At 37.9% G+C, this 25,250-nt stretch overlaps 1 protein-coding gene across 1 annotated transcript; it reads right to left on the reverse strand.

Moving 5' to 3' along the window:
• Positions 1–313: 313 nt before the first annotated feature.
• Positions 314–24,434, reverse strand: GDA (guanine deaminase). The gene is made up of 14 exons (XM_038124537.1): positions 24,179–24,434; positions 19,013–19,101; positions 17,133–17,304; positions 14,552–14,639; positions 13,212–13,317; positions 10,338–10,365; positions 8,840–8,947; positions 8,254–8,361; positions 6,056–6,153; positions 5,463–5,530; positions 4,863–5,009; positions 2,542–2,660; positions 1,676–1,703; positions 314–904 (listed from the first exon to the last, which is right to left on the reverse strand). Exons 1-14 carry the CDS (start codon positions 24,299–24,301, stop codon positions 834–836), a joined length of 1,353 nt encoding a protein of 450 aa, XP_037980465.1. The 5' UTR covers positions 24,302–24,434; the 3' UTR covers positions 314–833.
• Between the last annotated feature and the right edge of the window lie 816 nt (positions 24,435–25,250).

The following is a 25,250-nucleotide window of genomic DNA, read 5'->3' on the forward strand; positions in this document are numbered from 1 at the left end:
TTCCCTTACAGAAAGGAGAAGGGATATCATCCTATCATTCTGTCTGGACAGTCAGGAGCAAATGAGTTCGGGAAGATTCTGCAGGATGCTGAACTAAATGAAGCACTCCCTCTAGTCCAGAAAACCCTCTTAATTTGTTTGCCTTTGTGTAGCCTGCAGAGATATCTTAGAGCCTGCTTCTAATTTAACAGAGGTTTCATTCAGTCATCACTCAGATCAAGGTAATTCAATGGAGTGTCTGACTACAAATGACAATCCTAAACTCTTAAGTAAGGACCCTTATTTATTTATAAACACACACTTCTGACTTAACTCTTCTTAAAAAATAATGTTTTAATTTTTTTTAAAGCTCATAGGAAAAACTGGAAACTACATTCTCCAAAAGGACACTGACTTTTCCATACTTGATAATAATATTATGGAAATTGCATTCTTCCATGATATTCATTACCTGCAAAATCAATTTACAAGCACTGGGTTTTTTTTTTTAATTCCTATAGGAAATGAGTATCTCATGGTACCACATAATGCTTCCTATACTATTATTAAACAGAGCAGCAGGTGCCCTCTTTAAATAAGGTATTTATCAAATCCCCAAACAATGCACAAATGCTATTTTTACAACAAAATTTAAATAGCCATTCCCTCTAGAACTATGAAAAAGTCAGTATAGTAATTCTTGAAAGGTCTAACAAAATTTTCAATGTATGCTAGTTTTTAACATTATCCAAAAGTGAGGTGTCATTCCTGATGATCAGGCACTGTGCTTAATCAACCTTTTCCAAATCAGATGCAGAATGATCAGCAGAGTATTTTGCAAACAGAAAATGGATTTATACAGAACTTGAAAAAGGAACCACTTGCTTTCCAGCCACATACACTTCAGAAATATTCCGATCATCACCTGAAATAACATGGCCAAAACTGAGATTTGCTCATAAATACAAACACTGATTTAATTAATGACAATTATGCAGTCAACAAAAACAGCTTTGGAACACATTATTTATAGCAACCATTTCCTAGAATTAAGACAGACCTTTTGGAAAGAAATAGTCAGGGCTACCACAAAAATTAATAAATATTTTAGCAACTCATGTGGGTTTTTTAAAAAAACAAGCATAGCATTCATCTGCTGCAATAGTGTCATGGATTTTCTGTATACTCAGTAGATCCAAACCCCAAAAATATTATGTATCTGTACAAAAAATTACTTGTTGCACAGTATCTGAACTGGCTTGGGAACCAGCCATCAAGAAAGCTGGTGTGACCCAGACAGCTCCTCAGAAAGGCAAAAGTCTCATCACAGCATGACACAGCTGTGGCCACAGCTGGCACCAGGCCCCCCAACATCACAACACAGCAGCAGCACAGCCCTGGTCCGGACACTGCCCGTACATGTTTACAAACAATTATAAACCAGGTTTTATTTATTAATGTCAAATATTAATGCTAATTATTTGGGACATGTTAATGTTCATATAAGAGTTGAACAGATTTAATTACTGCAAACAAATGTATACTAACTTATGTAAAATAAATTTATTATTAACCCCATTTAATAAATTTAATAACCCCATTAATAAATAATAAATTTATTATTAACCCCCAACATTAATTTAGCCATTTGATATAGGAAAGGAGAATTCAACTTCAGTTGAAAATCAAAACATACCTAGATACAGGAACTTCTGGAGAGTGTCCTTTAAAAAAATGGAAGAAAACAAATTCAGAGAGCAGTATGTGCTGTCCTGGATCATAATCATTTGAAGCTTCAAAGAACTGATAAAAGCACTTCTCCTAAATATTCCTAGTAACAGTGAAATCAAAACTTAGCATACATAATTTACTTTTTGAAAACAAGGCAAAATTTAAACTTTCGTAAAGTGCTAAGAACAATAGCTTAAAAAGTTTACATTTAAACTTCAAAATAGCTCTTTTTACAGAACTGGAATTGTTTCCAGGCAGTCTGACCACATCTATAAATTCAAGCAACTACTCTTAACTATCTTTTTTAGTCAGAGAAGGTTTTTGAATGAGAATGTGTTTCCATACCTAAAAACCAACACTGCTTTAATGTTAATATAAAAACTGTGCTTTTAACTCAAATTAGCCATCTTGAGTGCTTGCTTCATTTTGTAACAGCAATGCAGAAAAGGCAACCTAACCTTTCTCTGGGAACAGGCTGTGATTTTTCAGTCTGAACTATAAGTATTGACTAAAAATAAATTGTTTATTCTTGGCTGCCATTTTTCACTGCAAATACATAACTATAATTGTCATCTTGGGCTAATAAAATGTGCATTAAAAATATTACATGCATTTTAGCTCATGGTGTTATGGCACTGTCACTGGGGTCAGCAAGATTCTGAAGAAAAAAAAACCCCATGGAACATCTAGGCTGAAGCACAGACAGCAGGGGTGTAGTACACCCAATTCCTGTCACCAAAATCACTTTCAAGAGACCTTTTCTGTCTATATCGTGGACCTTCCCCACATCACTTCCATTAATGTTTTGATCATCAGTCCTGTTCTGATTACCTCAAAATCATCAACAGAGAACAAGTCAAAAGGGCTATCTGAAGCCTTCGTGTTGATTAGCAGTGCATCAAATTCTTTTCCCACCTCAAAGTTTCCAATCACATCATCCAGTCCTAGAGCTGAGGAAGAAAATAAACTCATAAAAACATCTTCAGGACCAGCCTCCTTCCACCATGTAGAAGTACCTGGCAACTTACTTGAAATATTCATAAGACAAACAAAAAATTTAGATGATTACAAGGAAAAACCCAAAACCAAATTGAATAGTATGTTAGCATCTGAGCTCTTAAGAGACTTAAGAAATAACAGGTTATATTACAAAAACATTCAAACTCCAAATGGGGCAATGAAATTAAGTCAGAGAAACAGTAAATACAGTAATAACTCTCACCTTGCTAAGGCACTATTAGACTGCATTTTTTAAAAAGTTTAAGCAATTTTGAAAGGTTGTATAGATGTATTGCAATAGTAATACACAGTAATATGATAATAAAAGAGGTATCCAGTGAGTAATTGCAATTAGCAGGAGCAAATAATAATATGGTGTGGAAAAATAATCATAGCCAATCTGAAGATCTCATACCTACCTGTATAGCTTGCCTTGTGGTCTATTATTTAGCTTTTTTTTTTTCAAAGTTTAATTACAGCCCCACAAGTTCTCAGGTCCACATGCCCTGAAAAATCTACAAATTCATCCTCAGGAACTGGGTGCTTGCAAGTGCTTAGAATACCTAAAAAGAAGACTTTGTCCTGTTTAGAAATAAATTAGGACCGTTTTAAGTTCTAGAAAGTATCTGTGAAGTAAATCTATTTTTCCAATACTCTGAAATTAAGTCATCAAAGACCACAATACCTGCAAATAATTTATTTATTTTCAGATTGCACTGATAAAGGAAATTCAGTCTTGAAGTTACTTTAAGAAGTCATTGAAGTTTGTGAGTGGCAGGAATATCACAATATCTTAAAGACATTTAAACTCCTACAAATTCTGAAATATTTTGGTTACCTACTAGATTCAACTTAAATGATCTCCTGTTCCTTCAGGTTTTTGAGCAGAATGTAATTTTTAGATTAAACACAAGAGGGCGATAAGTGTTTAGGAGTCTTAACAAAGCAAACTATTAAAAAAAAAATCACTCAAATTTCTGCTACCGAAAATTTTCCTTTCAGTATGCAGGCTACTGGAAGCTTGCACAAGTAATTTATATTCTACCCTTAAAAGTGATTCCGTAAGGATAAAACAGCTTGACATCAATATAAAAAATTAACACTTTACTGAGGAAACCTAATATAGAAAAAGTACAAGAGTTGCTGGGAAGGGAAACCACATATGAGCTTAGGATTTTTATAAGTCTTCCTTTCTGTGTCTCAGCTAGTTTATTCTCACACTTTGTGGAACAGTATATATTGTGGGAAAAAGAACACTTTTTGTTCCCTGCTCATCTTCTGTCTTCTCTATTTCCCCCATTACACTTTCCAGGAATTCAAACACAGTTCTGAGATGACCTGATTGATGGCATTTTCACTACATCTTTTAAGCTTCCATTAATAATTCCCAATGGAGCTTTTTGGCAGCTACAAACAGGTTACACTGAGAAGATTTGGGACCAGTGCTTTAGAAGATAGTAAGCTCCTTTCTGGTAACTGAAACAATAATAGGTTTTCACTTACATGTGGATTTCCTCTCTGCTAAATCATACCAGTTATACTAAAACTTTTTTAATTGTATCTATTTTTATGTGCACACTGATTACAGCAAAATTTGTTCTCCAAAACTGGATAACCCATATACTCTATGATTGCATTCTGCAAATGCAACTGTGTTTTGAACAACCATGGTGGAAAGCCTGTTTTTCTGCTTTTCCCTGAGCGAGGAGTAATTTGCATGATGTTTTGATTTGCAACAAACTGCCTCACTGACAACTCAAAAAGCACAAGCAAAATTAGAAACTGATGACAAATAGAATGCATGATTTTACAGTAATTGCAGTTTTTCTTCTAGATGATGGTTGCTGCGAAAACAAATTTCCAGCTGTTACAATAAATAGACAAGCACATCTTTATGACTAAGAAGTCTGAGGATCTTTAAAAAGCAAATGTACAACCCTGCAAAGCCATTAAGATTTGGTTATTAAACTCTCAGTATTAATAGAGTGCTCTTCTCTGAAAAGCCTAGTATGAGTATGAGAAACTGAAGGATTATCTCTGCCTACCAGTTGGATTTCACTCTGGCACCAGAAAATCTGTAAATCTCCCATGAGACAGGGAGACATATAATCAAAGAGAGTTGTAGATCTGTGTGCACAGAATTTTCTTCTTACCTTGGCTTCCACCCAGAGTGGCTAGCTGAAAAGCTTCTTTAAGAGTTAGTCCTGTTTCATTGACTTTATTGATCTGAAGGCTATTAGATGCCACCATTGTTTTCCTAATAGCATCAAGCATAGAAGTTGAATATCCACCTGCAACATCTAGAAAAGATCAGAGTCTTAGAAACAAGCTTGGGGTATAATTCTCTGTGTTAAATTTCTAAAAGTTTTAATTCAAAGTTCTGAAGCGACATATGTGGTAGACCCAACAAGTTCTACAGCTAAACACTGTCTCTGAAGGCATAATTCCCAATAAAGGTGCTCTCACACACAGTTAGGCGAATAGAACACAACACAAAAACAGAAACCTTAAAATTTGGTGTTCAAGCCCTGTTTAAGCTCACAACAGCAACAAAACTCTTCACTAATTTTTTAATTTGTTTTAAAACAGTTTTGGACCAACTGTAGATTTCAATAATCTAGACTCCCTTACTCAAGTGGAGGAAAACAAAGGAGGACCAAAAATTGGAGGCATCTTGACTTTTAAATATGAACAGGTGAATGTATCTCCTAATGATTTCCAGAAAAAAACCACTTTCAGAGCAAACTACTAACCTGTGCCAAGACCAAGCTTCACATTGTGTTCGAGAACCTTTTGCACGTTTAAGACACCGCTGCACATCCTGGATTGGAAGAAGAAACGTGTTCTGTATGCTACACGCAGAAAAAGTTCAGGAAAAGCAGGGCTGCAGAGCCATTTTATGACAAAGACACTCCCTTAATGTATACAAGATTTGGTTTATTACTTATTCTGTCTGGATACCACACAGTATCTCACGTCTGCTCAACAGAAAAACTTTATAGTCCATTTCCCCAAAACATTAACAGACTTCAGGGGGAAGGGAGATGCCACTGACATTTACCACTGACAGAACAGACAAAAGAAACACATTTTTAGAAAAGAAATATTTATATAGACATGGATATAGATGCAATTATTAAACTGAAAGACCACAAATTGGTCCAGAGCATGCTATGCAGAAGTGGATAATGAATGGTCATCTTCAATCCAATATGTCAATTATGGAGTAATGAGGTATCATATAACTTCTATATCATAGCTTTGCAATGGTAGCATTGACTCAGGGTACTACACAAACAACAGCTTTATTTAATTATACACATTCCTATTTTATTTTTTAACTTACGAAAAGTTAGAATTGGGGCAATGTGAAATTGCAGCTCCACGAAGACTAAAAAGTTTCAGCTCTTCTTCAGAAAGATGACAGGCATGTGCCATCACAGTCTAAAGAAAAAGAAAATCACAAATTTACTCAACATTTCATTTACTTCTGTGGCTGTGAGGTTTGCTGCACTGCTTAAAAAAGTCAAAAAGGACACATTACCATTTAGTGAAATTAATGCACTTCTTGTATATAGCTCTTAAAACCCACAAGGGAAAAGCTGATTAACTTCAGCATGCCTGAAACACATTCCTTCAGCTTTTTTGCAGTTTTTAAATATAAGAATACAGGGTACTTGCTCTTGCAGTGACTGCTGTGACCAAAGACATAAGCGAGTTGTCCTAGTGCTGTAGCAAGCTTAAAATTTATATTTTGTAGCTAACACAGAGATTAAGTACTGGGGCTAGGAATACATCAGACAAAATGGAAGATGTATGTACTCTTAGCATGTTTCTTATTAGCTCTCTAAAGATTTGCACCAGAGAAAGAGAATGCAAAAATATGTAAAATATAATCTAATATTTTATGCAACTGATAAATTACTTTTACTTTTTAACGGACATAACTGACTTTAAAAATAAGTTCACAAGAAAAATATAGAAGTATAGGATAGGATAATTTAATAGTGGATAAACCAGTTATTCCCATACAAATCTAATTGGCATTACCTCATATGCCAAATGCCCCCTGAAAGAGAGGAGCAAGAGCTCTGTTAGATCTTGCAATCTGCACATAAAATTGAGCATGGCACTGAGACTGCTTCCACTGAGCATCTTCTAATGGCACTGTACCCCTCCCATCTCTACTCATCAAGCTCAGTGTAGCTGAAAACATAAGGAGAATAGCCACGTCTTCAGATAAGGACCTACATATGGTAGCTACTGAAGCATATCCCTGCCAATCTGCACTGTTTTTAAAAGGAAAGAAACATTTCAGCAACAGCTCAAAAAAAACCCCAAAAAACCCAGCTTTTAAAACACTTCAAAAAAAAATTGATTTGGTGTCTTAGTTTCAGTGGATGGCAAGACAGTATCTGAGGTTCTGTTGCTCTGCTTGTGTTTAATAGACTCCTTTCCCAAATATCCAGGAACCTGACTCCAAAAGGCACCAGTAATCATGACCACTTTCACTTGTGTGCATATAAGTCACAGAATTAAGACCTGTGCTTTTGCATCACAAATACGCTCTTCAGAACACTTGCACACCAAATCAGCATGCAAAGGACCATGTAAGAAAACAATGATTAATTCTGTGTACATACTTCTGTAGTCAATATTGATTTCTCAGCAAAAAGGACAGTAAACAAGTCATTACTGGGGTAAAATTCCAAACACAGAAATGGGAGCTCAAGAGCTAATTCCTAGGGAGTTTCCATCTGCCCCTAGTGCATCTGAAAATTCTCTCACAAATTTTTTAATGAACTTGACTGATGTTTAGGTACTCTGACTGTAGTTGGGTTGTTCATATTCACTTTTGCATGGGCAGTCCACTATCTAATGAGGTGCGCCCCAGGTCTCCAGCCTGTAATTACTGTGGGCAGGTATATTACATTTATCTCAACAGCATAAAGCTGTAACAAATTTCAATTCTTCAGGCTAGTGTACCTCTCAAAGCTTGGTAAAATAAGCCGGTAAAGTGAGGTGAGAGTGCTTTTGGATAGTCAGAGCAGTGAAGTGCAGCTGTCTGCAAGCAAGGTTGATGTTTAGAATTCAACAGGGAGGGCTGCTTCTCCATAGAAAGAAGATGAAGCTGCTCCTAACATAACACCACAGAAGAAACCTTCAGGCAAACTGCAAAAACTGGATAGCATCCTTGGAATATAAGAATAACTAGGTATTGTCCAAGAATTACCAGTTCCTATAATACCAGCTTTTTCTAGCTTCCTTGTAATCCCACTGCCCTAATTCTCTTTGGAGCCTTTAGAAAATGAATCAGAGAGCATAAAATATGTTTCTTTTTCACTTCCTGTAAAATACTTAGGAACACTGTGGGCTTGTTCAAAGTTTAAACACCTCAACATAGAACATAAAACAAAATTACTTTTCCCCAGATGTCACTGACCTTCACAGAGCAATACAAATTTTTCAGGTAAATACAGTAAACCATCATATTCTCTACATGGATTAATGTAAGTCATATTTGGGAAGTTTTTATGTGGCTACCTTGCTGGTTAGCAGCTTGTTTTTATCATACAGTTCGGTGTAATTCTGGTAGGCAGGAAACATGTTCTCCACAAGTTTGATTTCTTCCTCAGTCTCACTTATGTGACTCTGCAACAAGAAAATGCATAGAGTGAGTCCTTTAACCAGCATCAAACCTGACATTGCAACTTTCTGAGCAATCTACTGGCACTAAACATACATTCATAAAAAATAGTGTTTGTAAAGCCTATAGTTCGATCTAGTCCTTGCATCTCTTTTTTCATCAGACATGAAGAAGTTTTCATAAGACCTAACGAAGTAGCTCCATTTGTTCCTTGAAGGAAAAAAGTTATATGAGATGGTACACATGTCCATCCCAGTAATGTGGTGACACGATGGCCCCACTTGCAGTTTTAGGAAGATGTTAAAAGAATAGATAAAAAAATACACAGTGTTATTGTGAGGGGAAAGAGAGAACAAGCCCACAACAGAATGGATGCTGAGATCAGGGCAGTAGATATGTATCTCCTCCCAAAGGTATCTTTAGATTGTCAGCGTGCTGTCTGTCCACACCACTTAAATGGCAGACAGAGCTCTGAGAGCTTACCTGCACACGGAGATCGTGGGTTTGTGCTAAATCCCCAAGGGCATTCAGCAAGTCCTCTGTGCAGGAGGGGCCAAAGCGGGGGGTTATGATAGGCTGTACTCTGGGATACTGCAAATAATAGAAGAGGGGGGTTTGTGTTCTATATATATATATTTCAGTAACCATAAGACTATCATTTATATGGCAATTACATTTTGTCTTCATTGCTTACTGCTTACTGCATCCTTACCAACTCAAATTAAGCTCTATAGTCATTTTCTTGCTTTCAGTAGACATCTCATTGCAGAAACAGAGAATGAAAGCAGGTGTTTCTTACAAGAATTTTAATGAACTTTATTAAAGAATTTGTTTTTATTAGAACTTTCATCAAGTCACTGAAATTTCACCAGTCTTCAGCAGCACTGGATACTTTTTCATATTTGCTGACAGTTTAAATGCATGATGAGAAGTAAGTCAGTTGAATGACCAGATATTTTTCAGCCACACTTCCATGACCATTGAAGATATAATGATGCAAAACTGCAAGCTTCTATAAAACCAAAGCCATTTTCTTGTTCAATCTTCTTTACTCATAACAGCAATAAACCCCTAAACTCCTTAGACAGGAAGAATGAATGATGGGATAATCAGATATGCTATACAGTAGGAAACAGACACTAAGAACTACAGAGTTTTACACCTTGCATCTCTAGATTAAAATTTTCCTAAAACAATGGTCAGCAGATTACAATTCTCTCACCTGTCAGAGGCAAGAGTTTAGCACAAGCCAGTAAGTGATAACTTGGTCCACAGTTCCTTGTCTTATCTCCCATAAAAAAGGAGCTCCGGTCTTTCCAAATTAGCCAGCTTAGTCTAGTGATACATAGTTTAGGCATTACTCTAGTGATACATTCAGTTTAGGCATTAAACTCCAGGCAACTGCTCTTGAATATTTTGAGGTGGGATGTCAAAAGAAGCCACTGAAAACCAAAGGCTGATAAGAAAAGTACTACTATGTATAATGTTGGAGTGTAAACTTCTATCTTTACCACAGGAGTGTAAGCATGAATGTCTTTAGAAATACACTTTAAGACATGCACTGACCCAAAACATTAATTTTATAATGGATTAGTAACTTTACTGAAAAAAACCCAGTGATTTCTGCTGGTGAGAATTCCTTCAACTAGTCTGTCTACTTCTATACTACAGAGTGCTAAGCTGAATTCCACCTTTCTTAACAAGAAAATCATCCTTTCTAGGAAGCCAGGTTTTTCAAACTCAGTAGAGAAACACAGAACATTGCTCTGCTCTGAGAACAGAAAACTGATTTTACACTGTTACAAGTACATTTCAACATGACTAGAACATTTTTCACAGTGATGATATCTATTACACAGAAATATGTATATTTATTGATTCGTCACTAAGACAACAAATTTGGATAGAGGTTTAATTATTTCATATGTTCACACAGCATCTTCTGAATACAGAAGTGAATTCAGTAAAGAACACTACTTACTTTCTTTTCCAGTAGTTCTCTAACAAACCTGAAAAAAGGTAGAAATAAAGCTACAATAAATCTGTCCCATATGTTATAAATTATGAAAAATATAAAAAATATATACTTGGATACCCTGTGTATTTCAGACAGATCAATTGTTTTACAAAATGTTGAGCCAGATTTTCAGATCAATGAAAAAATGAAAAAAGGGAACACAATGAAGTCAGCATAGTGACACCAAATAATGCTAGTCTTGAATTTGCCTGTGAACACACAGACTATTGTTTTTTCATTGCAATACCTAGCATTAGACAAGCAGTAATTATTCTGAGCTCTCCCTGAAAACCAAACACATGCTACATTTAAATGAATTGAAAACAAAATTATAACCTATAGCTGCAATATTGAAGAAGGAAAAAACAGACCCAACTTAAATTTGTTTGTCCATGAATTCAAATTGCAATATCTAAGCCTTTTTGAATCCAAATTTTAAAAGATGCAGCAATATTTTATATCTTATAGTAGATGCATATGTCCTCGTTCACTTAAAGAACCATTGATTTTTTGGAAATCTTTTATTAATGTTAGCATATTGACTAACTGCCTTCCAGAAAATAAAGATTTACTTACTCTGTTAAATAAAATGCTACCTCAGATCTCTACAAAAAACCCCAAGCAGTCACTATGGATAATGCAGATGATCAAACTAAACTTCCTTCTACTTTGGAAGAAGGAAATTCTTTAAAAGCCCATTTGTTCATTGTATGTAGGTGACATGTGAAATACAGTTTGAGATGCTTTCTGGACAGGATCTCTGTGAATTTTTATGTCATAGTTCATAGTAAGAAAACTGTGTAATTTTGATCACAACACATATTGTATCAATTTTTTCAAATGTCTCCAGAGGAAAAAGAAAATTATGCTAGAGGCTACATTTACAGCCCTGAAGCTTGCACTGGATCACCAGATGGAAATGAGAAACCCGAGTCAGACTTCTGCAATGACCAAAGGAGTTTGAGCCCACCATTGTCTAACTTTGAGAGTTAAAACGCCAAGTGCATTAGCTATCATCTGCCTGTTTCTCCTCTTAACGATTAACCGGATCACACTTGATCAGAAGCTTTATGATCAGAACTTGATCAATAAAATGCACACTTGAGCAGAAGCTTTAACAGACATATAATGCCCAGTTGACAAGCCAAAATTTCAGTGTGGCTGTTTTCATTCTTTCTTACATTCTTTGAACAGAGTGAACTGTTTCAAAACTGATGAAATGTGATGAAATATGTTTTGCAAATAAAGCCTTTAGTTTGTTGGCTAACGTACTTCTCTACGAGGAAAGAAGGTCAGCTCCAAATCACCATCTTCTGTAGCAGAACAGGCTTGAACACAGGTACTCATCTTTGTAGCTGACTATAACTAATAATACCATATACGGTAATCTAGAGTCCAATTCCCTAACTTTTTATTAAATCCTCTTTGACAAAGAATGATAGATTCAAATTCTTGACGAATTTAAATTTAATATATGAAGTACGTGGAATTGTATCTTATTTCCATGCATACAATATAAATATTTCTGAATGCTAACTCTTAAGTAACTGAAATTAGTGTAGTCCATTTTCTGACAGCGTGACAGATCAAATTTCTTAGATTCTTAAAAAACAAGCAAAAAACCCCAATTAGCATGTTGCCCTCTTAATGAAACAACATTTTCATCCTTCAGCAATTGTACTGCTGTGATTTGGCTAAGTACTCCAGATCCATGCCAAGAAGCACACAGTCCTATTCCCTAGACAGCTATGGAGTACTTGTGGCAACCTCTCACCCAAAGCTGTAAAACATCTCTTATTCCTCAATCAAAAGGGAATGAGTTGGAGGCACAAGATAGATATTTAAAAGAAAGCTTTTTAGATTCTTCTGAATTTTTTAAAACTATCAGAACTGGAAGTTCCGCTTCTTTCACACCCATTTGGCAGGACTTGCACCGTATTATGGAAGCTGGGGATTTACATGCAGGGGAACAAATGTTAGAAGAGTGAAGGTAACTAATACTGCATGTTTTAAAAATCTTTAAATATAAGCACCATTAGAAATACACTACCCTTTCTAACTTTTATCATCACACCTTTAGCATGATTTCTAAAAGCAAGGGAGCAACTTCACACAAGTGCCAAAAGATATTTATATTACTCTTAGAGGTCTTCTCTTTCATCATGACATCTAAAACATTTACATAAGTAAACAGATAGCCCCATGAGAAGAGCTGTATGTCTGCTTAACTGTTTTCTGAGCATGGGTGCAAAAGACAAGAGAAACATGATAGTAAACTGCTGTAATCCAGTCTTGGCTCTCCTCCACTACAAACATTGCCTTCATTTGATTCTCCTTCATTCTCTCAGCTGCATGTTGGAGTAGTTTGACTGGTGCTGTGATGGAGAAGAGATGTTTAAAATGGGGTATATGAGAGCTGAGTTCTACAACTTGAATAAAGCCTTAACCTAAATGGTGGAAGGAAAGAGCTAAGAAGTTAATGGGGATGAAGGAACTGGCTGCCACTTCACCATTGTATGTCAGGTCCCATGACTTCCACACACACAGCTGTGAAAGGGAAAAGAGGCAGCAGAAAACAGATATGTCCTCTCAAACCCTAGATCTGTGGTTTCTCCTCTCTCTCCCTCTCTCTCTCTGAAAAGCCAGAGAGATGCTACTTGGGCTGTGCAGCAACTTTTGCAGGAATTGCCAGGACTATAGGGGACAGTCCTGTTGGAAGAAAAAAACCTGTAGCTAATAAATTCACACCTGTAAGCTCTTAGACAGATCCACATTCACTTTTCAGATGTATGAAAAATCTTATTTTCAAAGACTATGCTATCAATTTTATCATTTTACCTTTCTGTCTCTTGGACAGAGTCAGCAGTAATCTCTCTGTATTCTGGCACACTGTCATTCACATCCATGCAGACTTTTCCAACAAATGCTCGTTGACCAAATTTATCTGTTGAGATGCATTAGAATATACTCAGAAACCATTACCAAAGCTTGTACTGAAATAAAAAAAGCAAACTTCACCCCACCCAGCTTCATTTAGGATGACCAGAATTTATGCTCCTGTCTTGTCTCTAAGTTGGGATCATTCATGTGACTTTTAAGGATAAAAAGAGAAGACGAAATAAGGAAACAAGCAACATTAAATACGAGCTGTCTTCCACATTAATACTCCATTTTATAAATAGGAACTAGATTACTATAGATTAACCACATCCAGAATTCTTAATGGTGGTCTAGGAAGACGGCTGTGACACAAAGGATGAGAAACACAAGCATCAAAGTACAGTAGCTGTAGTAGATGACCACCTGAAGATGAGAGAAGGCATAAAGATCTTAGCAAACCATCTCTCTTTTTGCTAACAGGCAAAGATTGCTAACAAGCCTCCCACATGCAGTTAGAGGGAGAAATTTCCAGATCTATTCTAGCCTCTTTCTTGAGATTTACCAATGCTAGATGAATAAATCAGAACTCATGTGTATAACATGCATATAATATCCAATTCTAGGTTGTCAAATGTGTTTTAAAATCAGATCTCTTTGTCCACATTTACTATTTGAGTTGTTTAAAGTAATGGCTTCAAAAATTTCCTAATAAATCAGAATAGCTAATTTTTGATGAAATTTGAGGTTCTTATAAAATTTCTCTGCTTTATGAGCTGTCTGAGCCTTGAAAAATCCTGCAAACAGCAGGCATTTCAAATTTTCAAACAGCAGGCATTTGCAACTATGAACAGAAGGGAAGGATAAGATTCTGATGCAGCTTCCACTTCTCTGATTTCAGAGGGTGTGTGAAGATTTTTGATATTAATTATCAGATGAAACCTCAGTGTATCAGGAAATTAATGCACTGACTGGGCCTCTTGTCATTCAGTTCTTTTAAACCTCAAACAACAAAAGGTTAGAAAAAGCAGAGAGCTGCAGCTGAAGAACAAGTCCAGCAGAGCTAATTTAAGCTCAGCCAGCACAGATTTGGGAATAAGGAGAGAAGGAGTAGCAACTGCAGGATGGAGGTGTTTAAGTGAACATTGAAAACAGGTGGTGATGGGGACACAGTGTGACAGGTGCAATGAATAAAAAACAAATTAGGAGAAAGACAGATCCCTAGCTAGGCTAAACCCCTAAACATTGTTTCCTTCAACTAACGATCCACACCATCATTCAAAACTCACTGTTAGACTTACCTATAATTTCAGCAAGAAGAAGGGAACTATCTGTGTGAATTGTTGCAAAGTAGCAAGCTGTAGTCGTGCCATTCTTTAGAGTTCGTCTCTAAAAAAAGAAATCAGTTTCAACTGTCTGAGAAAAAAGCCAGTAAATCTGCCAAAATGCAGAACAGGAAGTCTCATTTCAAATTACAAGAACATTTAGTTATTGCGAAATTTTGCAGTGAAGTGGGAAGGTAAAAATATAGATTTTTAATTTCATAAAAGCTTTTTTAAGTCTGAGGGTTAATAAATACAAAAAACTCCTCACAAAATTTTTGCAGTGGCTAAACCCATAGAAACCAGTCTGTATTCCTTTGCCCAAACTGGAAATACTCCAATGCGCATTTAGAAATACAAACAACTAGTAATTTTTCTTATTTCCTAGTTATGAAAGGCTCTCCAATTTTCATGGTGAAGCACTGTTTATCTAGTGTTAGCAAAGCAAGGCTTTTGGGGAACATGGTGGTTTTCTTTTAGCAACCCGATCTAGCTGGAAAAACAAGTCAGGTTTTCATGTATCAAAAAACTTTGTTGTCCCCAAATACCAAGTATCAAACCTAACTGTAAAAGTAAACTGAGCAAAACCGCTCAGACTATGAACTAATTATTTATCTAACATACCATTTGAAAGGAAATCCCCATATCACTTTTGGGGAACATAATAGTAAATTATCAGGTATTTTAGTTATATTAATTCATGATAAAATTTGTAGCTTCCCTTGTCCTTGGGACTGATGTCAACTATGTAGACCACTTATCCAACATACAGGCCTAAACTAAACTTTTGGGTTCTGGCTGCCAATTAATTTGAGAATTTTCTTAATTTTTTTTTTTTTTTTTTTTTAATGAGATAAAAGGCGGGACATCCCACACAATGTTTGGAGGAAGGCTAGAGTTCATTATTTGACAAACATGAAGCCAAGCTCTGTCTTTTCATTACAATATTCAAATAAAAATCTTTAAAAGTTCGAAAAAAGTCTCAAAAATAGCAATGTCATTACTAAGACAATTTACCTTTGTCTTTCCTAGCTTTTAAAATTCAGAATTCTCTACTTCTGAAATCCGAGCAACATTGCTAAAATAAATCTAAAAACATTCTGTTTCCAAATCATCAGCACAAAGAGGAGGTTCCAGCTAAAAGCAGGAAAATTTCACCTAAATTGTTTCTTTTGCTGAGTATGGAAGGTGTTTGTTGGAAACAGGACCTTGATTTGAAAAAATCTACTATTCTTTCATTATAACTTCAGAAGCACAATGATACTTATGAAAAAACATCTGCTCCGTGAAAGTTTAGGTCTGTTTCTAACAGGTGAAGGTTACAATTGGCCCCATCAAACACTGCAGAGTGACTGGTATTCTGTATCTTCTGTGGGTGAAGGCCTTTTTTCTGACCCTGTTCTATTTAAATCACATGGGGAGAGTCTAACTGTGGTGTTCAGGCTCCCACAACTAATTTCCACCTCTCTCTGGCAGCTCTTTTGCAGAAGATACTGTGACACACCTTCCAGGGTGAGGTCTCCAGATGTGCTGAGGTCACTCAGCCTGCACTGTAACAGTGTGCTGGGCACACCGCTCAAAGGTGAGGTCACCTCTATGCTTTAAGCACTTGAAGGCTTAAAAGTGCTTGTCACTAGGGCTTATGACCTGGCTGCTCCTGCATGCTTTTATCATGGCAGATGGCAGAAAGTAATTTATTTTAAAATTTGTGCGGCAGGAACGGCATAACTATTTATTTCCAATTTGTTATGTTATTATATTGACAACAGATGCTGCCAGGGTAATAGATAAATGCAAGGCAAATTATGCTGGCCAAATAATTTAATCTGTTGAAGATATTTCGGTCCACATATTAAAGGATACATTTCAGTTATAGGCCAGAACTAGTATTCTGCAATATGACCTAGCTGCTTGTTGTCCATTCAGTGGATCTTAAAGACTTTATAATACTCAGAACCAGTCTAGCTCATAGTCTTTCTGTGACCCACAATACCACTGAGAGACTCCTTCTAAAGACCTTGCAGTGAAAGACATTCTTACTATAAAGATCTCAGCAGTAGCGTCTTCCTTTACTACTCCAGAACACCCCAGATTTGTCATCTATCAGAAATAGCTTCTCTTTCATGTGGTTTTTGCAGATGGTGGGTTCATAATAGAGGATTTTTGTGCAAGAAAGGAAATATTCCCTGAATTTTTTTGGTTTTTTTACTATGCTTGGTTATTGCTACATTGAGGTTGTGTGCACCTGCTGGCTGTAATAATTCTGAGAGTAGATTAGTTGTTGTAGATTAGTAGCTGTCATTATATTCAGAAAAGGCGATAAACAGTTCATTGTTAACCTAGTGATTAAATGAACTCTACTGCCAGCAACAAGAGAACGAGACTGTAACTAGTAACAGACAATCTTGACTAGCAATTAGAACCGTGGCTATCTTGGCTTTATCTGGTTTCCATGACAGTAAAACATTTTCTACTCTTTCTGCCAGCCTTCTGAGAACATGCCTATATTACACATAAAATGAATGTCATCAAGCAGGTAAATGTTGTTTGCAGGACTTACAACAACTCTGGTGTACACTTCTTCTGCAAAACCACTGTCCTGGTATTTGGCTTCTGTTGGGAATGTGTAGGCAGTCAACCACTGCAAAAGAGGCAGGTCTACTCTTGTACCAGTAAATGAATACTGAGGAGCATGAATATGTGTATCAACCAATCCTGGCATGAAGAATTCACTAAGGAAAGAAAATAAAATTGTAGTAATCCAAAATGCCTCAAAATTCTCCATAGTAATTAGCTTTGTTTTAACAAGTGTACTAGATTAAAATCCACCAGAATAAATGCTAAGTACAGATTAATCTGACTCTTCCAGCATCAGCCTATTAACTCCTGCTGTACCTCTACCCATACACATATTTTGGTATGAAGCAGTTGAGTAATATCATTTACACCACAAAATACATATATCTAAATGTGAGAAAAACAGTATAAGAGCAGGATTAATCTAATTATCTCTAATATTGACCCACCCTAAATGCCAACAAACAAAGGGGAACTGACTTCACAAAAACTAAAATTACTCCACTGTAGAATCCACCTGAAAAAGAGATTTGTACACAGTCTTGTTTCCTAGTTTGAATATATATGGAATGCCTCTAGCTTCCAGACCATTATATTTACAAAATGTGACTTTCTATATGCCAGTTTTCTTCTATATTATTTATATGTCTACATAGATATATAAAATCAATGAATTTCAAGGCTTAATGGAAGAACAGACACCGTGTCTAAAAATGCAGACACAGACACTGGTGAAAAAAGCTCTGCTCAATATCTTGACAGGAAAAGCATATTTACAATGTAACTGTAAAACTGTATGTTGCCATGCAATGTTCATGCAGTAACAGGAATGAATATATCAACATCACTAGGAAGTTGCTATGGTTATTTTGTTTCATGCTGAAACTCCTTACTGCATAACATTTCTCTCACTCCTCTTTCCTTCTCCCTGACTACTGAATGAACTGAATTTTGTCTCTCTTTAGCTCCTCTTTTTTCTGTTTTCTTGCAGGTAATAAATGCTGAAAAATCTTCCTCAATCTGATTCACATTCTCAGCACCTTCCATTTTCCTCAGGCTATTTCAAGTGAAAAAAATATCTGATTATTCATATATACTGTATGATTAGCCTTTCAGTAAAGCATAAAAGCTTTTCAACAATTGATTACTAAAGGGTAGTTGCAGCTCTCAATTATAAGCTACAAGTTGTTTACAATGCTACTGCATGCAAAGCGTAGTCCAAAACCTTTTCACACAGCCCAAAACTTTTTTACTTCACCATACTTCACCATAAAGTTGGAGGATTTCACTGGATGAAGAAAAAATAAATGCTCCAGCTGCAGTATAGTGAGAAATCAAAAGCTCTGTGTTTAGAAGGCTTAAATCTTCTAATTCTATTAATTTTTATTATGCAATGTGTCGAAGTCCAAGAAAATGACTTTCATATCTGCAGTGTCAGTGTTACCTACATTTACTACATCTAGACTTTCATGTTAGGTACAGTCCAGTGCTAACAAAATGGATATAAAATGTAATCTCAAGAAAGAATGGCACTCACTTCCGTGAGCACAGAAGTGATTATGCCTGAAAATTAAATATGGCATTTTGTTCTCTGCAGAATACATCAGCCAGCACAATTCAGCCATGTCTGCAGTCCCAAACCAAGGAATGCAACAAGAACATGGACTGTCTGAGTTGCATCCAGAACACAGGCAGCTTTGGGTAAAGAGCTCTCAGTGCACTAAAATGGAATTTTGGCCATTAAATGTATGGGTATCATATGGGTTTAATGTGCTCCCTGTCAAAATGTATTCCAAAGACTTGCTTTACCTCACTCAAAGAACAAACTGCATTTGCTCTAACTAATCTTAACAAAACACATACTGTTTACTCAGTTGTCTTATGTCAGATGTTTTGAACCCCCACGTCTTAGCCAGTTGCTCTAGCTGATCAGCTTGTTCCACAAACACAATCTGAAAAAAAGAGAAAACATAGTTAAGTACCTTAAATGTGCAGCCCATATCAGCTTTATGTGAAGGCAAAACAAGTTATATCTTAAAACCAATTTTACACACTTACTACAGAGGTGTAAGGTTTGCATTGAGACACTTATTCTTCCTGACTATCAAGCATGATTTTGAAATACCTTCTCATAATCCAGTGAATAACTGCACACACCTTGTAACTGGTAATAAAACAATCAATCCCTTCCCAGGTAATACACAGGCAGAACAGCACAGACCATAGTGTCTCATAAGGTAACATCATGCTAGCATTACAGTCACTTGTGAGGAGTTGTACAACAGCCTTACAGGAATGCAGGTACAGTATTCACAACCAGAGGGGTCAAATTACCTGCTGTGCCCATGACTGACTGACATCAAGCTAAGTATTTTCTAATTTTCTGCTTGTGTTGGTCTTTTTTAATTTTTTCAGTGCCTACGATGAGAAAATAAATTGAAGGGGAAAATGTGGATAATATTTTGATTTTACAGAATGGGCTAAAAGGAGGCTGAGATCTTTGTTTATTTCAAAGAAAACCCTACAATCTGGAGCCAAACTCAACCCCATTTGACTCCTAGAGAACATAGACTCTGCTGATGATGAGTTGCTGTTGCCTAGTCAGAATTTTAACACATTTCCTATTTATTTTTAACTTCTGTGGTATTTTAATCTACAAGATGACTCTTAGCAGCTGAATTCTCAACTCTTTGATTCTCTGGTCTATCACTAATAAGCATGACAGCTCCCCAGGAAACAGAGACTGTGGAGCCTAGGAACTGCAATGCCCACTACAGGCTCCATGCGGGATCCAAGTTTCCTCAACACTTGGCAATTTAGAGGACTTGGATGTCTCCCCTGGCCCAAGACTGCCTATCTGAGCTTACAGAAATTCCTGCCTCCAGTCACAGCCTCTGCTGGAAACCAATTCATGGTCTTTTAACTCCCTTGGTGTAAGAGCTGGTTCCCCTAATTTCAAGGGAATACTCCTCCTGCTATCAATATCCTCCTTCTCCTGAGATGATGCTCACACTGAGGGCCTCATGACCCTCCTGACAGCAGTTTCTAGGGCATTAGTTAAAAAGAAAAACAAAACCACATTTAAAAAGGCAAAACTTAGTACTTGTAAAATGGCAATAGGAAGAAACTTAGGAGGGAGAGCAAGAAGACTGAAAAAAGCATTGTTTAGCACTTATTTGCATGCCGTTTTTTATGTGTATGCTTCTTTTGCATAGAAATTCACCATTTTCTGTTTTTTCCACAGACAAAAATAAGCAAAGCTGCTAAACTGTAAATGCTGCTAAACTGTAGACAAGAAGTTATTGGCTGTCGAGTCTTTTAAATTAATCATGGCTGGTATGATTTATATTGTGTAAGAGCAGATGTTTTACATTTTCAGTCAATAAAAATATAAAATAATGTCATATAAATAAATACCACACTAGCATAAATAGTAATAGTTAATAGTTGACAAGAAGCAGTATTGTCCTCCATGCAAAGAGGAATACATCCAACTTAATTTAACTGCAAAAGGCTTGGAATACAGACCTATTGAGATATCTGATGTGCAATAAAGAAAATGTCATTCAGATATTGAAGTCAAAATGGATGCAGAATGAGCAAGAGCAATGTTAGAGCTGCTGGGGGGGGGGTGGGGGGAGGAGAAGGGTGAAGAGGGAGGGGGAAAAAAAGAGAGAGAAAAACATGAAACACCAGATGACAAATTCTGGAAACAGGCGTTGCCATGGAAAAGCAGTGGCTGCTATGTACTTTTAGGGTGCAGAAAAATAAAATACCTAAATCATGGAGAAATGAAGAAGAAAATATGTTTCATGGAAGCTGGATATATGAAATCAATTCTAAACCTGACACCTGGTCTATTATGGTTGAATTAGACTACGGGTAAATCACCAAGACATCTACATTTTTTTCAAACAACTTTCCCAATGGAATTCCTTAGTCAGCCAAGAGTTGTTCCCCATTGTTTTAGGATGCATTTCTAATGCTGAATGCTTTAAACTCTTTGAAATCCTATGCTTGGATATTTGCTCCAGTATTTGCTTGTGCATTCAAGATAACCAACTGGATGCACCGTTCTTTAAATTAGTTCTGCACCTCAACACTGTAGAAGCAAGAAGAAATTCTACGCCAGAGTCACTACAGAGTCATGAGAAGTGCACAAGACTAAGAACTGCAGCTTTAAAGAAGGAAGTCAAGGAGAATAACTGGCACTTTGGGAAAGGTAAATCACAAAACACAGAATTAGTGGCTGCTAACCCCATTGTCCAAACACTTCCCTAAGTTCTCACATGTTACTTATGTAATGGGGCTAAAGAATCCAGAGATCAGAGGTAAAGATCTCCCAACACTTGTGACTAACTCAGGCCTTTTGTATACCAACTGATGCCCAAAGCTCTTCCATTAAAGCATAGGTGGGCAACTAAACCATCCATCAACCCTGTTGTAGCCAACTCTGAGTGCCTTCAAGCACCACATGCAAATGTTTTACTAATAAGAAAATGGAAAATGAATTATACTGGCTGAAGGAACATGATTTGCTTGGATCCAACAGTGCCTGGCTATGACATTCAGAGGTGAACATGAGAAGGGGTCTATCTCTCTTTCCCCTCCGACATGCTCTCCTCCCTCCCTGTTCCCACAGTTATTAAATGATGCCTATTGTTTGCCTAGTTCCCAAAACTGGAATGAGAGACAAGAACATTAGCAACACCCAGCTGCTAAAGGAACTGCCCAGCCTGCTGAGAAAGGGGAAGCAATGAACTCCAGATAGATGGTACCTTCCTCCTTCTACAGCTGACACGCGTCCACTCACTGTCGCAATTGGCTTAAATCAAACCTTACTCTTAAAATCCTTATTCCACAACTCTTTCTCTTTTCATGACTTCCACAAGGGCTTTTAGCTTAATATTTTTTTCTATTGACTTAATATTCTACTCACCTAGGATAATTACACCAACATTTCAATAACAACTCACATTTTGCACCTATGTCTGTTTTCTTTACCCTAAAAAATGCTAGGCTTTCTCTTTGCTGTTCCTCAAGGGAGACACTGCACTGCTTTGCAAACCACTTAGTTAAACATGATCCTTACTTTGCTAACTTGATGATAAATTGGGGTTTTATATCCAAAAGCAATGGGTTTTTTTTCATAAAACTTTGTTTTCATCTGGGCCAAAACAGAGAGATGACATTTTACATCCCTTGGAGGACAAGCAGAACAACTGTTCTTGTATGAACAACAGAACCAAGTTGTTCATACAAGCTCTGACACACAGTGTCAGAGACCATGCAAAACTTTTCCATGATGAAGTCAGCAACATGAGGCAAAAGGATACCTGTTTAGTTAAATTTACATCTTTGGGGGAAGGTAAACAGAAGCAGTTTTGGTGTAAATTTGAAAAATAAAGGTGAGTAATTTTCTAACCACGATGTCTTTCTTGAAAAGCCAACTCTTCTGCGATTCCAGTGGTTGTTCTGCATGAGACTACATTATGAGTAATAGAGAGAAAAGAGAGCATATGGGATAGTTACTTTATCAGCCCCTGGAATATTAAAATGTCAAGAATTTGTAATAAAAAAGAGAATAAAATAAAAGTGCTTGTTACTGTATTCTGGTGGGAATTATATTTTCAGAAGATCGTGTTTTAATGGATTAAAAAAAAACCTTCTGCCAATTCATGCTGGGAAAACAGTATACTGTGAATCCTTGCTCCCCAGGAAAAAGAGAGAGTTAAGTGAGAGCACAGATCCCTAGGTGTAGCTTATTAAGATACCTCTTCTTCAAGAAAATCACTAAAAATATCTTGATTTCATATGGATGCTACGTAGAGACACTTTTCCAGAAATTGACATTAAAGAGAGTGGCATGGGGTATGAATTTCTGCCTCATGCACCTGCCAAACCTTTTTTCATTTAGATCTATTGTTCTAGTGAACACCAGCAAATACATAACTATGCAAGTTTTTATTCCCTCCTGTTCATCAAAATATAGCTCCTGACAGACTTCAATACACCTTGCACCAGACTCCTCAACAGCTACGAAAGGGCTGTCTTGAAACAGGCCCTCATGGACCTGTGTGAATAGAGACAATGCACTGTTAGGGCTCAAACTGTGTTTTGCACATATTTCAAATGTTACTGAAGCCTGGCACACTGAAGCCTGTTATTTATCCAAAAGAAAAAAAAAAAACTACTTTTGTAGATTTCATATAGGGTGACCACATGTTTTTGAGCCTACAAGAAATTACCAGTCTACTTGCACAACCTGCACTATAAAACTGAGTTTCAAGTGTGATAAGGGTTAAGGAAATGACATTGCTTCCCAGCAGACCCTCTTCTACATTATCAGTAAGTGCAATGCTTGTTTTAAGCTTGGTTCATACTACTGAAATGCCCAACATCACCATCTTTCTAACTCTTTATGGGTATGTGCCACGGGGGGGATTTTTGCGACAAGAAAACCAAAAAAAAGCCTCATTTAGATGGCTGTGCAGTGGGTAGACAGCTATTTTCACCATCACTGTTTAAATACTCTGAGAATTAAAAAAAAAAAAAAAAAAAAAAAAAAAAAAAAAAAAAGCTTGTGAAACTGAAAGAAAACAGAGAATCTGAAAGAATGCCAAGACCAGGAACTCTGCTGTTCCGGCAACACTCAGCACACCGCAAAAGCAGATTTATGCCAACTGCCGACTCGTGCCGAAGGGACGCTCCATCCCGGTTAACTCTAACTCTAGCTCCCGCAAGTGCGAAATTCCTTCTCCGCGGCGCCTGCCCCGACAGACAGGAGTGCGAAAATGTTCCGCTTTCTCTCCACAGACCGGCGAAGCCGGCCCTGCCTCTCGCCACCCCCCGGACGCGGGCTCGGGGCCGCAAAGGGTCATTTTCAGCACTCCGGCGGACCCTGTGGCAGAGCGGGGCTCCCGAGGACCACCGCCCCCCGCCGAGCGGACCGGGCGGGGCTGCCGGGCATCTCCCCGCCGCCCGCACCGCGCCGGCGTCCGCGACACCCCGCCCGAGCCCCCCACTCACTGTCCCGTTATCGTCCACCCCCAGAAGGTGTCCGTGGAGGATCTCCATGGGGGCGGAGGCGCTGGAGTGCACGAAGGTCCCCTTGAAGACGTGGGCGAGCGGCGGGCGCTGCGGGGAGCTCATGGCGGCGGCGGCGGCGGGCTCGGCGGGCGCGGGCTAGGAGCTGCCACCCTGCGGGCTGCCTTCTCTCGGAGTCTCTCGGTGCCGCCGGCGGCTTCCTGGAGCTGTCACTATTTCCCCACCCCCTGGTGACTTTCTTTACGGGGAGTGGTTGCGGCGCAAGGAGGGCGGGAGGCCGCGCCGCACCCTTCGCCTTCCCCCGGGCGGGCGGCGGACGGGGGTGTCCGGGCGGTGCGCGGGGTGCCCCTCGGGCACTCGGCTTTCTCGCCGCTGGTGCCCCCATCCCAGAGATGTGTCCTCCCCGTGCGCGATCGACAGGAGATATGCCCGGTGGGTTTTGGGGTCCCAGTTTCTCCCTGGTAGGGGGTGAGAGATTCGACAATGTGTCTGGTAGTGTTTTGCGAGTGCCAGGCAATTCAGTTTTGCAACCAACCTGCGGGTTGTAACCACTTGCAGAAGTTTAATTTACGATAGGATTTGTAGGTTGCAAAAGACCTTTAAGACCTTCAAAATGTCAGTCAGACTGTCTCAAGAGTGTAGGAGTAGAGAATAGATGCCAGCTGAGGTACCAGAACTTCCAGAAGTAGCAGCCTCATTCAATCGAGATGGTCTAGAGAAAAAGAGAGAACAACCTCAGGAGAATGAAAGGCAGAGAAAAATAAATTTTGTTAACTCAGAGAAATGTGTCCCTGGGACTACATTCTGCTCCAACAACCTAAGTCAATGTTCATAATGAACACATCCTAAGAGGATCGCTATTGAGAGTGTTGGACTAAGACTTCACAAAGGCAGAATTATGTGCATCAAGGATAACGCCATGAATGTCCTCTGAATTAATGTTTGAAGTGACCTTTATTCATCAACTTATCAAATGACAAATGAGCTTGGCACCAAGGGCACTGACGCTACCTTTCTCAAGGCTGCATTGCAAAGTTTGTCATTACATGGTTTA

Source organism: Motacilla alba, chromosome Z (assembly GCF_015832195.1).
Source record: "Motacilla alba alba isolate MOTALB_02 chromosome Z, Motacilla_alba_V1.0_pri, whole genome shotgun sequence".
Taxonomy (NCBI): Eukaryota; Metazoa; Chordata; class Aves; order Passeriformes; family Motacillidae; genus Motacilla; species Motacilla alba.

What these genes read in the sequence shown, in the direction of transcription:
- GDA (XM_038124537.1), bottom strand. Translation starts at nt 24,301, where the DNA reads ATGAGCTCCCCGCAGCGCCCGCCGCTCGCCCACGTCTTCAAGGGGACC. An exon ending in ATAAGACAACTGAGTAAACA is followed by an intron (nt 17,305 to 19,012) that starts GTATGTGTTTTG and finishes TTCTTTCCTTAG; the next exon opens with TGAATTCTTCATGCCAGGAT. An exon ending in CCCACGATCTCCGTGTGCAG is followed by an intron (nt 8,362 to 8,839) that starts GTAAGCTCTCAG and finishes TTCTTGTTGCAG; the next exon opens with AGTCACATAAGTGAGACTGA.